Source organism: Palaemon carinicauda, chromosome 30, assembly GCF_036898095.1.
Source record: "Palaemon carinicauda isolate YSFRI2023 chromosome 30, ASM3689809v2, whole genome shotgun sequence".
Classification (NCBI taxonomy): Eukaryota; Metazoa; Arthropoda; class Malacostraca; order Decapoda; family Palaemonidae; genus Palaemon; species Palaemon carinicauda.
The window spans coordinates 29049231-29061730 of NC_090754.1; the positions used below are offsets into that span (position 1 = coordinate 29049231).

General features: G+C 36.3%; 1 protein-coding gene across 6 annotated transcripts in view; it reads right to left on the bottom strand.

Moving 5' to 3' along the window:
* The window catches only part of LOC137622962 (transcription factor CP2-like), a 230113-nt gene that overhangs the window by 26116 nt on the left and 191497 nt on the right, over nucleotides 1-12500 (bottom strand). For 5 of the 6 annotated variants that reach the window (XM_068353553.1, XM_068353552.1, XM_068353551.1 and 2 more), the window contains one exon: nucleotides 3722-3964. The exons of the other annotated variant lie outside the window; for it this stretch is intronic. In XM_068353553.1, coding sequence (XP_068209654.1) covers nucleotides 3722-3964 — 243 coding nt within the window. The remainder of the gene's footprint in view (nucleotides 1-3721; nucleotides 3965-12500) is intronic. 6 annotated transcript variants of the gene reach the window in all.

A 12500-nucleotide genomic window follows, 5' to 3' on the forward strand; every position in this document is an offset into this window, starting at 1 on the left:
GTCTTGACTTCTTCGGGGGAGTTGCTTGAATGTGAGTCTACAAGGAGTCTTGTAGGTGACGCCTGTCTATTTTTCTGCCTGGAAGAGATATCTTTCTTTTCCCTGAAAGGGAGGGCAGAAAGAGAGGGCTTCATCTCATCTGGAGACTGGATCCAGACAGTTTTGGTACTGGTCTCTTGGGTTTTGACGTCCTCCTTGAATGAAAACCTGTACTCTCCCCTAAACTGTACCAACCATGGGTTTGTAGAGTGTGAAACTTCCTCCTTTTGCAAAGGAAAGACAAGCCGTTCTGATGGACACTTAGACTTGTGTGCATGCCTATCAGGTAAAACCCTTGGAAAAAGAGGGAAAGGGACTGGATGGTAACCCAATGGGGCCGTTCGTTCATAGAGAACTTCAAGAGGGCTTCTCTTCATGGCTTGTACTGTCACTCATGAAGGTATCTGCTCCTATGGGGAATGGCAAAACTGCTCAATGGTTAACAGCATGCGAGCCCTCGTATTCAGCGCTCGTGGATGAAACTTTTCTAGGTCACACACTGCTTGGTGGCACGTTTCATTTCCTCGTGCTACATGTTCTTCGCTCACATCTGGGCCCCCAGGCACCTCTGGTTCACAGGCTCTCTGGTGGCGTGCTTCCACAGGCTGATAACTCGCTACTGAGTGACACATTTGTTCATGGCGCTTTAGCCTTGCACACTGCTGGGAGACTCATTACCAAGGCTTGCAGCATATATGCTCACAGAACTAAAAGGGCACTCCACGTTGACCTGCGCACCAAACTTGTATGCCCGAAAAACCACTTCCTGAAGCATAAGCGGAAAATTAGAGACAAAGTCTTTTTCATAGGAGTCAACGCTCATGGGCAGCGTTGGTGCACCAGGGCACTTCTTATCCAAAAAACGGAGAGCTTCAGTCAAAGCAAGCTCTACGGTCAGGACTTCCAAACTAAAGAATGGAGCTCCTTCTTAAGAGGCCTCAGGGAGGTCCATCACCTTGGGAACTTTCTCTGTGAGCGTAGGTCGTCATTTTTCTTCGGCTTATTCTCCAAAGAGTTGAACAAAAATGGCAAGAGTGACAAGTTTCGGATGTCGGAAGTCGGGATCTTGCCAACTTTCCCGACCATGAGCAAAAACCTGAGGGAGAATAATCACGCTTTAATCTCTTCCTCCTAATACGAAATCTTGCTCACTGAGAGGATGACCACTCTCTGCACACATCACAAGCGGAGTTCGAAGTGCAGTGATGGCCTCTACACAACAGACATAAAGGATGAGGATCAACCTCAATATTTCTTATAAAAGTGCCACAGTGTCGATCTGACACGCCTGGACATGTCTGCATGCTGCTTTGTTATTTCACACTCATACTGTAAGGGAGAACAAGAAATATTAGTGGAAAACTTCAGGCCGGTTGGAGAGCGTCGAGAATACGTTCGTGCAGCTCGACAGCCAAGCTCAGAATGAAGGCTCTATGCGTTGAGACAAACCCATACCACTAAAGGCCATTTCCAGCTTTCACCAGAATCTTACTCCTACTAAAAGACGAGTGTTTATATTCACGAAGGAACACATTTTTAAGGGTGAAAATTACAGGGATGCACACTATGCCAGATCGCAAGTTACACAAATATATACGATAATTCTTAGTGCGAATGGAGTTAAGTAAGATGTCCCAAAAAGGGCCCGGCGCTTAGTTGGTGAAAAGTACATTGGCGAAGGCACAGGATTGAAAGAAATAATTGTAGATTTTCTCTTATAGTTAAAACAAGCAATTTATGGGTCTGTGAAAAATTCTTTCCTTATATAGATAAATTAAACCAGTTGTTACCAAAAAGATCTGTCTCCCTATGCTAAAATACATCTAAGAGAAGCAGCAACAGAATGTGAACTATTCCACATGATGCTAAACCAAACCTATTATGGTTACTCATTATGCGATCCCCTAAATTTCCTTATAGAAGCCAAATAATTGATCAACTCTCCTCCAGCTTTCTTTTTCTTTCGAACTTCACAAACCCAATGAATTTCAGGGTTAGCCACTCCAGTCGACTTTTTCAATCAATATACTTTTATTCCTTGCAACTTCTTAAATCCCCCTATTATCGCTCCTCACCACATCCATCTGATCTAATCTGAATGGTATTTCTTCTAAAGCTCTTCCACCTTTTACTCCCTCAAAGCCATCAGCACTCTCCTACATGGGTATTCATATTCCCAGAAAGCAATAACAGTTAACATCTTGAAACTCTTTCAATATATTCTAGTTTCTCTCTGAAATCTTCCTTTTCTTCTTCTCTACACCCTTGAGGGAGGTATGCCATACTCTCTTATCTTTTACAAACATGAAGACCATAAGCCTGCCATGGATATACTGGACCTCGGATATTTTCTTACAAATTTACATTGAGAATAATTCCTACACCCTTTCTCCTTGAATTTTCCCCTGTATAGTAAACTTTCTATCCTTCCAAAAGCTTTCTTGTTCTTTTCCCTTTCCTTTTTGTCTACTGTATATTTAGAATCCTAATTTTCCATTTTTGCACGGAAAATTAGGCGAATCAGATGTTGACTCGATTAATGACTAATACAGATGAACTCAGCCTTTGATAAAAACACTACTTTTATAATTTACCCAACAATTTCACCATTTACATTCTTATTCTTTACTCTTCTTACCGACAGACCTCAGCAGCTAAAAAACAATGATCAAAACCCGATCTGAATTATCCCTACTCAGTTTTAATACGGCATACTGTACTCTATACTAAATACTAAGAAACTCTATTGCACAGTATCTTAAGCTGTGCAATGACACTTGAAATTCTACTAACCATAGCCAAAAGAACACAAAGATTATCAATTGCTTGGGCAAGTATAGCCTAGTATTCAAGGTTCCTTGTACCTACTGTACGCCATGACATCCTAACAAAACCAACTACTGTGAGTGCTTTTCTTTTTCTTTTTAGTACTACAATCACAATATAAAATAACATTACTGCAATCAATTCTGCTTTATAAAATCATTAAAACTTTTAAAATTTGGAAGCTTGAAAATTAACACTCCCAAGTTTTGCAGTACTTAGATTTTTCATTGATATAATATTGCGCATATAAAATCAACAGCTAATGACATCGAAGAAATCTTTAATATATAGAGTATTTGGAAAAAAACTGGTCATAAATATACAGTATAGCTACATCTACAGTAAATTCAAATGGAGTAGTCTGATTATTCTTATTTAATTTTCTATGGCATGTTAATGAAGAACAGAAAGCAATAGTGCTACAGTATAACAAACCTACCATAGGGATATTAATCCAAAGCTAGTTAAATACCAAAAAAATGTCAAGATGATCACCATCATAGCATGCTTTTGCTGCATGCTGTAGTCCAATCTAATAACCTTCAACTAAAGTGTATTAATTTGGTTGCAAGTTTCTTTATCTAGGCATCAAATTTATTCATTAACCTGTAATTTCTATACATGGTCATAGTCTTATAAAATCTCCAAGGCATATGATAATAAGCATGTGACAATGCACTGACATTGATCACCTTTCATAAAGAGGGACTTACAAACCCAATTTCCTCTGCTTCTCTAAAGCCTTGGCTAAGATTTTATAAGACAAAAGTAAATAAACACAGTAAAGTTACAAAACTAAAAGAAAGCTACAAGACTAATTTATTACCTATACTAACAATCAATCAAGGATAATTACCTGCTATCTTCATACTGCATTCCAAGTGACTGCAACCTATGGGTGTCAAGGCTGGTCTCACTGGGAGAGCTTTGGAGTGCTAGAGCTGCATGATTATTTACAGAAAGATTAGATCCTGACGGTCCCTGTGCCACACCGTGGCCAGCAACTGATCCTTGATTACCACTGGGAGGGATGTGCTGCTGTAATAACTGATGCATAGATGGTGGAGGTCCCTCTGATATATTATCTGAGCTCAAAAGTCTGAAAAAATATAACCTATCTCAGCCCCCAAATACCTGCAGAGGAAATCTAACTACTATACTAATAGGAATACAAAGATATACACTTACATAAAAATTTGGCAATATGTATGTATGCCGTAGCATGAGCAAAACTAAGCAAATAACTAAACAATCACTGCTGGACAAAGTTCTCACACCCTTAAACACAATTCTAAAATTATATATCAGAATCTAAAATTAAAAAGCAAATAAAAAGACCTGCAAAGTACAGTAAAGAAGATTTGTCAATAAATATAGGAGCTGAACTTAGGAAACCCTTAAAAATTTACCTAATCAAGATAAATCTTTTACCAATATGCATGCACATTCCAATTTATCATGGGTGGTATACTGCAAAATGATCATAGAATGCATAGTCAGCATTCATGAAATCATCCCATTAACAACAAACACCATAGAATGAAACTGTAGAGAACTTACTTTGAGAATAAACAAGAGCTTATGATCTATAGGGATATATATTTTAGTGAAAAATAGGGTGAAAACCTATACTGTATGAATATATGAACGTGACTTTTCATGAATTCCAGAGAGAATCCAGTGCAGTAATGTATTTCATAATGCCAACCTTGATCTAATAAAAACAATTCCATCAGTGTAATGCATGATTCAAGTGTTTCTCGAACACAACACAGATGAACTTTCTTTGAAACCTAAATTATATATTCTATGTCCATGCATCTTTATTCTCTTTAGACACCTATGATGTATTTTACATCCATAAATTTTCAGTAACTTTCTCTTTTCATCTACAAGTGAAAATTCTCCCCAAAATACAGTATGTAAACATCTATATTAAGAGAAAGGAAATTTATTCAGCTGTACAATAAAGTTCTTGTTCAAATTCTGAGTACAGTACTAATATTTTATGTATTGAGATGAGTACTGTACAGTAAGAAGACATCCCAGGACATAACATGTTGAGAGATAAATTTACAGTTCAGCAGAGGAATTTAAAGAGTTAATGTCATCTTAACCATACACTGTAACTCATACTGGAAAGAGATTTACATTCTGGTTACATCCAGAGGTTGTCGTATTACTGAATTGGACTTTTCATTTAAATGATAGAGCAGAGTTATAATCTATTAACCCTTTCAGATTTCTATTATTATAATCTATTAACCCTTTCAGATTTCTATTATGTAAAATTACATCATCTCTTTCCCAAATATTGAGATTGGGACCATGTAAAATTAAGTCATTGTAGAAAAATTATAACTTTCACAAAATAAGGCGTGCGATATGGTAAAATTAAGTGTGTAACTCTCATAACACTATTTTGACCACTTGCCTAATATCCTCCCAGTATGCTGCTTGCATCAAATTCTCCCTATAAATAGAGAAGAAATTTTTGAAAATTACAAAGACAAAAGGGCTGTCTCTCTAGCCAAGTCAGGTTGAGATATTGTTATGTGAATTGGGGATTCCATGGGATGGGTTATAATGTGAGGGAGCTACACCATGCCTGGCAGTATTGTCATGTGAACTTGAAAATGTAAAATTCTTTTGTTCCTACAAGAATACAAACCTGTGTCCTTCAATATTAAGTATGATTTCATAATGAGAGATCAGTAGTTACTGGTGGGTAGCAGGATAGCCCCAGCCCCTGCCGGCTCACTGAGTAGCCACTTTGACTTTCGCAGCCAACTTGCAAAGACATAATCTCAGTATGACAAAACCTGGCATTCTATATTTTTCCTTTTCTTTCCAGTTTGCTAACTGATTGCATGAATGGGAAAACCATGTGCGGGGATGCAAACCTACCCAAGAGTTCCATGTCGCAGATGCACAACATCTACAAGCAGAAGCTCAGTGGACAACCCCCCACCCCCTTCATTATTACATTCCTGCAGGGGCCAAGATTTCAAAGTTATCAGTCTGCAAGGAAGGTATAGAGTGGCTGTCATAAAAGTAGCTTGAGTATGGCAAGAGAAGAAAAAAGAAGATTGGGATATTAAAGGACTCAGGTTTGTATAGTTGGGAAATATTAAATTTATATTCTTAATTTGTTTATCTGTATAAAATAAAATTTTTACATAATATTCTGGTAAGGTCTTACTAATGTCGTAATTCTATCATTTACAATTTAGTAGTTCTAGACAATCCACACAATTTTCTTATTCCCTTATTAACTTTTATTTCTTAACGTCAAGTTTTGACTACACCACCATGTAAAAAAAAGATAAGTTCTTTGCTGCAGGTCTGGCTTTGTACTAATATTTCAGCATTCTCCTATGTGTTTTGAGTGTGTTAATGTCATCAAGGAAGGAACATGATGAACAAATTTTTTTTTCATATTAGGAGATAAAAATAAGCAATTAATAGGCCTGGTAAAAATTGGTACATTCTAAAAACTTGTTAGAAAATCAAGTGTCAATCTTGATAAAAGAAAGTTTTGATAATTTTAATTTTGGCCACAGATTTTACCAGACATGAATTTTCTGCATGCTGTATCAATCCCAATGATACACCTCACCAGGTATTAATAATAATAAAAAAAATGTACCCTCATGATGTACGAGATTTCTTTCTGAATTAGTATTCATGAAAATATCTTTAATTTTAGAAAAGAAAACAATTAAATTAGAGTACTTTGTTTTTTCGCATATAGAGTACATTATACACATATACAAAGGCCTCCGACATATTGTTCCACTTGCGTCTGTTTATGGTCTTTCTATGCTGGTCTATCCCAGCATATTTTCTTACCTTGTAAATCTATCATCTTCTATTCCTCTCCCTGTTATATTCAAAATCTCTAGAAACTTAATCTATTATTCATTTATCCCTCTATTATACAGTTTATGTCATTCTCATTACATGTTCTGCCCATGTCCATTTCTTTTTCTTACATCACGTTAGAATATAATCTACTTTAGTTTGCTTTCATATACTGTACATGATGCTCTTTTTCTGTATATTAGTGTTATCCCATCATTATTCTTTCTAAAGCTTTAGAAAGGCTCCAAAATTCTGGTCCTTTAAGTAATTACTGGTAGGGCCATCTCATTAAATAATTTTCTTTCTAAAGATGGTGGTATTTTACTTTCCATAACTTCATTTCTTTTTACCAAAAGTTCTCCATCCCATGCTTTTCATTCTTTGAATTTCGGTCCAATGTCCTGGGGAAACACTTGCAGTCTGTCACTAAATATCTCTAGAGGTTCATCCATAACCATACAATATTTGTTGTCTCTGCATTTTCATTAAAATATTATCTTAGCTTTACTCGTTTATTTTCAGTCCTACATTTCTGCTTTCTCTATTCAAATGTTCTATTATCTATTGCATTTCTTCCCACAATTCACTAAACATATCTTAAACGACAAATCTTAATTTGTTAAGATATTTCCAATAAATGATCATGCTAATTTCTACATTTTTCCAATTTGAATTCTTAAAGACTAAACCCAGGTTTGACTTGAATGATTTAGGTGAAATGGGGTATCCCTGTTAAACTCCTTTCTCAATCAAAAGTTTCTTACAATCTTTATGAAACAGAACATCAACGACAGCCAAGGGATTATTGTATGTACAGTATATCTATCTATCTATCTATCTATCTATCTATCTATTTATCTATCTATCTATATATATATATATATATATATATATATATATATATATATATATATATATATATATATATATATATATATATATATATATGCGTGTGTGTGTGTGTGTTCGGCTTTTACTTCTGATACCTGGCGGTTGATCTTACTAGAATTAGTATCAACCGGCAGGGTTCACTTGCCTTAGTTTGATAGGCACTGCGCTTCACAAGGAACTGACTATCCTTTGATGTATCTAGCCAATGAATCCTCTATGGATTTAGTCAGTCATGGAAAGAGAAGATTACACAATGGCACCCAGTCCCAAGCTTAGCAGGGAGCTAAGAATCTCCCGGTTTATAAAAACCAAAAAAAAAATTAAAAATAGGTAATTGGAATGTTAGAACCATGAATCGGATAGGGAAGTTAAACCTAGTGGGGAGTGAATTTATAAAATATAGTTTGGATATTTGGCCCTAAGTGAAACATGTTGTAAGGGAATTGGTAAGGTTAAACCAAGGCAATATATATTGTATATCTACTCTGGAAGATCAGATGGAGTTGGAGGAGAAGGGGTAGGAATGATGATGACACCAAGAGCAGAAAAGGCATTTACCGAGTGGAGTGCTCTAAATAGTAGATTGTTATCAACAGAGTTCAAACCAAAGCAGTTCAATATGAGTATTATAGTTTGATGAATAGTATGAAGAACTGCAGAGGGTAATAGATGAGATCCCCGAGAGATATGAAAATGTTGATTGGCCACTTCAATGCTAAAGTTGGAAGAAATAATCAAGGGATAGAGAATGTGATCGGTGTCGAGGGTCTTGGCGAAGTTGCATATGAAAATGAAGCACATTTCATAAGTTTCTGTTCAGCAACCAATCTTATCATTGGAGGTACTCTTTTTCAACACAAGAACATCCACAAGTATAAACGGACTTCACCATGTGGCAATTACAAAAATCCTATAGATCACATTGCCATTAATAAAGAGAGAATGAGGACTCTGGGAAATGTAATAAGCTATAGAGGTGCAGATATTGGTAGTGATCACCAGCTCCTCATTGCCACACTGAAATTGAAACTGAAAACACCCAACAGAAAGATAGATAGAATACCTAGGTTTGATACAACTAAGCTTTTAGAAGAAGAGCACAGAGAAAGATTTGCAATTGAATGTAGGAATTGATCTGCAGTCTTGGAGGCTTTAAGAGATGAAAAACAGACAATTAATGAAGGATGGTGAGATATTAAGAATAAATATCAGTCAGTTGTTAGTGAAGTCTTGGGACACACAGTTACAAGGAGAAAGCCATGGATATCAAATGATACTTGGGATACTATAAAAAGGAGACTAAGACAGAAATTGTTTGTTGAAAGTTTTCGAGGAAGTAATGAAAATTACAAGGTAGAGCATACTAAGTATTCCAGTATTGATAGTGAGGACAAAAGAAAAGCCAGGACTGACTGGAGAGAATATTTAGACAGTAAAGCAGATGAGGCTGACTATGCTATGAATTTAGGAACTGGCTATGGTGTAAAAATTGCTCACAGAATTATCAATGAAATCTCGACTAGGGCAAAGGAGCAGCATATACCCATCAAAAAGAGAGATGGCTCTGTTATAAAAACAGAAAATGAAGAAATACAACGTTGGATGGAACACTTTAGTGAGGTTATGAATAGGAGATATGAAGGGAATAATTTGAGTGATATGCCTGAAACTGATGAAGACCTTGATGTGCCCATGAATGAATTCAGTGTTTTTGAAGTCGAAGCTAGCCTAAAAAAATTAAAGAGACTGAAAGACACAGGATACGATGGAATAACTGCCGAGATGATACTGGCCGAAAATTAAATGACTCCCAGACAACTTACGAGATTGTTTTGTAGAATGTGACATGAAGAGGCAAACCCTGATGAATGGGAGTTAGGAGTGTTGGTAAAAATAGCAAAAAAAGGAGACTTGACAGACTGCAATAATTACACAGGCATAACACTTACGTCAGTTATGTAAATATATGGTATGCTTATTCTAAAGAGACTGGAGAGTAAGATTGATGAAAAGCTGAGAGATGAACAAGCAGGATTTAGAAAAGGTAGAAGTTGCTCTGACCAAATTTTCATTTTCAGACATGTTGCACAGCAATGTGTAGAATATACAAATCCCATTTTGATGGAATTTGTGGACTATGAAAAAGCCTTGCATAGTGTGCATCAGCATATTTTGTGGAGAGTCCTGCATTACTATGGAATTCCTCTTAAATATGTAAATCTGAATAAGTCTGTTCATGAGCATAGCAAGAGCAAAGTTAATGTTAATGGAGTCTTATCAAACGAATTTCCAGTGAAGAGTACTCCAAGGGAATGTGTTGTCACCTATGTTGTTTATCCTCCTCATGGATTTTGTAATGTGAACCATGGGAGGAATTACAAAAGACATTAGATTTAAATACAGAAAGCAGAAATGTAAGACTGAAAAAGAATCTGAGTAAAACTAAGATAATGTTCAATGAAAATGCAGAGATAACAAATAAGGGTTATAGACGAACCTCCAGAGATTGTTAATGAATATACGTATATAGAACATTGTGTTTCCCCAGGAAACAAGACCAAAATCAAAAGAGGATTGAGCATGGGATGGAGAGCTTTTGATAAGATAATGAGATTATGAAAAGTAAAATGCCACTTTATCTAAAAATCAAAGTATTTAATCAGATGGTCCTACCAATATTAACTTATGCATCAGAAACTTGGAGCCTTATTGAAGCCTTAGAACATGAGCTAGTTACAACTCGACGGAAATAGCACTAACAAACAGAAAAAGAGCAACATGGATACAAGAGCAAACTAAAGTGGATGATATTCTAACATGATGTAAGAAAAAGAAATGGACACGGGCAGGACATATAATGAGGATGGCAGACAAAAGATGGTCATTAACAACAACAGAATGGATCGCAAGAGATTGCAAAAGAAGCAGAAGAGAAGACGACGGATGAACTAAGAAAATTTCCTGGTATAAACTGGCATAGAAAGATCATAAACAGATGAGAGTGAGAGGACATATGTGTGGCCTTTGTCCTGCAATGGACTAGTTACGGCTGATGATGATGACATGCATACATTTGATAATTCGTGGATCAGATTTCACAGGCTCTGTCTTTGTGATTCAGAAATCCTATACAGTATCTTAATAATTCCCTTAATAGCAGTTGGTACTGTTGCATGAAGCTTGATGTTTTTAACCCACCAGCAGTTCTTTGCACCCAACATTTATGTTGTTTCCCTCCCTGCACAACACAGTAACTAAAAACAACAAAATACATGACAACTCAAAAGCTTACACATGTAACCTATGCAGTGATAAACCCTTTGGCTAGAAATTATAATAATAAACATGATTACAAGAGGTTTAAAGGTTTAAAGGCTGCTCATGAATGGCAAGGGCAAGGGACAGTAACAGTGCCCTATCAAGCAGGACAATGCCATAGACTGACCATAAATACACATGATCAGCCCCCAAGACCCTCTCCACCCAAGTTAGGACCAAAGAGGGCTAGGCAATGGCTGCCAATGACTCAGCAGATAGACCTATAGGCTCCCCCAAACCACCCACATCCTTAGCTCACAAGGATAGTGAGGTTGCAACGACCAAAGGAACTAAAGAGTTTGAGCTGGACTCGAACCCTCTTCAGGCTATCACCAGTCAGGGACGTAACCACATTGGCCACAGGAAGTACCCTTACATTTTGTTCATGTAATATTTGATCTGTAATATAAAAGGTTTATGACAAGTTTGTATTGCAGTTGTAAGAAAGAGTGTCTCTCTCTCTCTCTCTCTCTCTCTCTCTCTCTCTCTCTCTCTCTCTCTCTCTCTCTCTCTCTCTCTCTTTTCCTAATTTGTTGGACAGGAACTTACTCTACTAAATTTCTTATTCCTGATCTAGATATTAATCTCTGGCACAGCCGTTCAATTAGTTCATTATGCATGCTGCATAAGATTTTTTATAATTCTGACCATCCTTTACATTCAGATAATACTGGACAGTTCCACCCTATTCGTAATACTAGGTATGCAGTTAATTCTAAAAGTCAGGCCTTCTCCATCATCACAGTACTTAAAGTTTTCTTCCAGCAGTGACCAAGTTGTGGAATGATCTTCCTAATCGGGTAGATGAATCAGTAGAACTTCAAAAGTTCAAACTTGCAGCAAATGTTTTTATGTTGAACAGGCTGACATAAGTCTTTTGATAGTTTATACATCAATTGTGTTGTAATGTTGTTAATATTTTTAAAATATTTTATTTCAATTGTTCATTACTTCTTGTATCATATTTTATTTCCTTTCCTCACTGGGCTATTTTTCCCAGTTGAAGCCCTTGGGTTTGTAGCATCTTGCTTTTCCAACTAGGGATGTAGCTTAGCTAGTAATAATAATAATAATAATAATAATAATAATAATAAACAACTTCACTCACATTTTAGGGGAATCACTTTTCCCTAACACATATATAATTAACCTAACCCAGGACAACCTAACCTAACCTAATTTTTCTTCACATTAACTTTACCCCTCACACATATGCATATTATGCTAAACACGCAACTTTAAAATTGACTTCTCTCATAACACGTATATTGGGAATTAACATTGCCCTTTGCACATCTCTGGGATATGAAATACACACATTACATACCTTAGATATTGACTTCACCCTCCACAAATATCTTGAAAATAAACCATCTCACAAAAATATCTTGCGAACAAACTACACTTTCAACCTCTTTAACCACTTACATAAACCTCTGAAACAAACTCCACCCCTTACAAACCTTGAAAATTGACTTCATCCCTCACACAAAAGAAATTAACTTCACTCCTCAAACAAATTTTGGTAAGTAACATCACCTCTCATATATATATATATATAT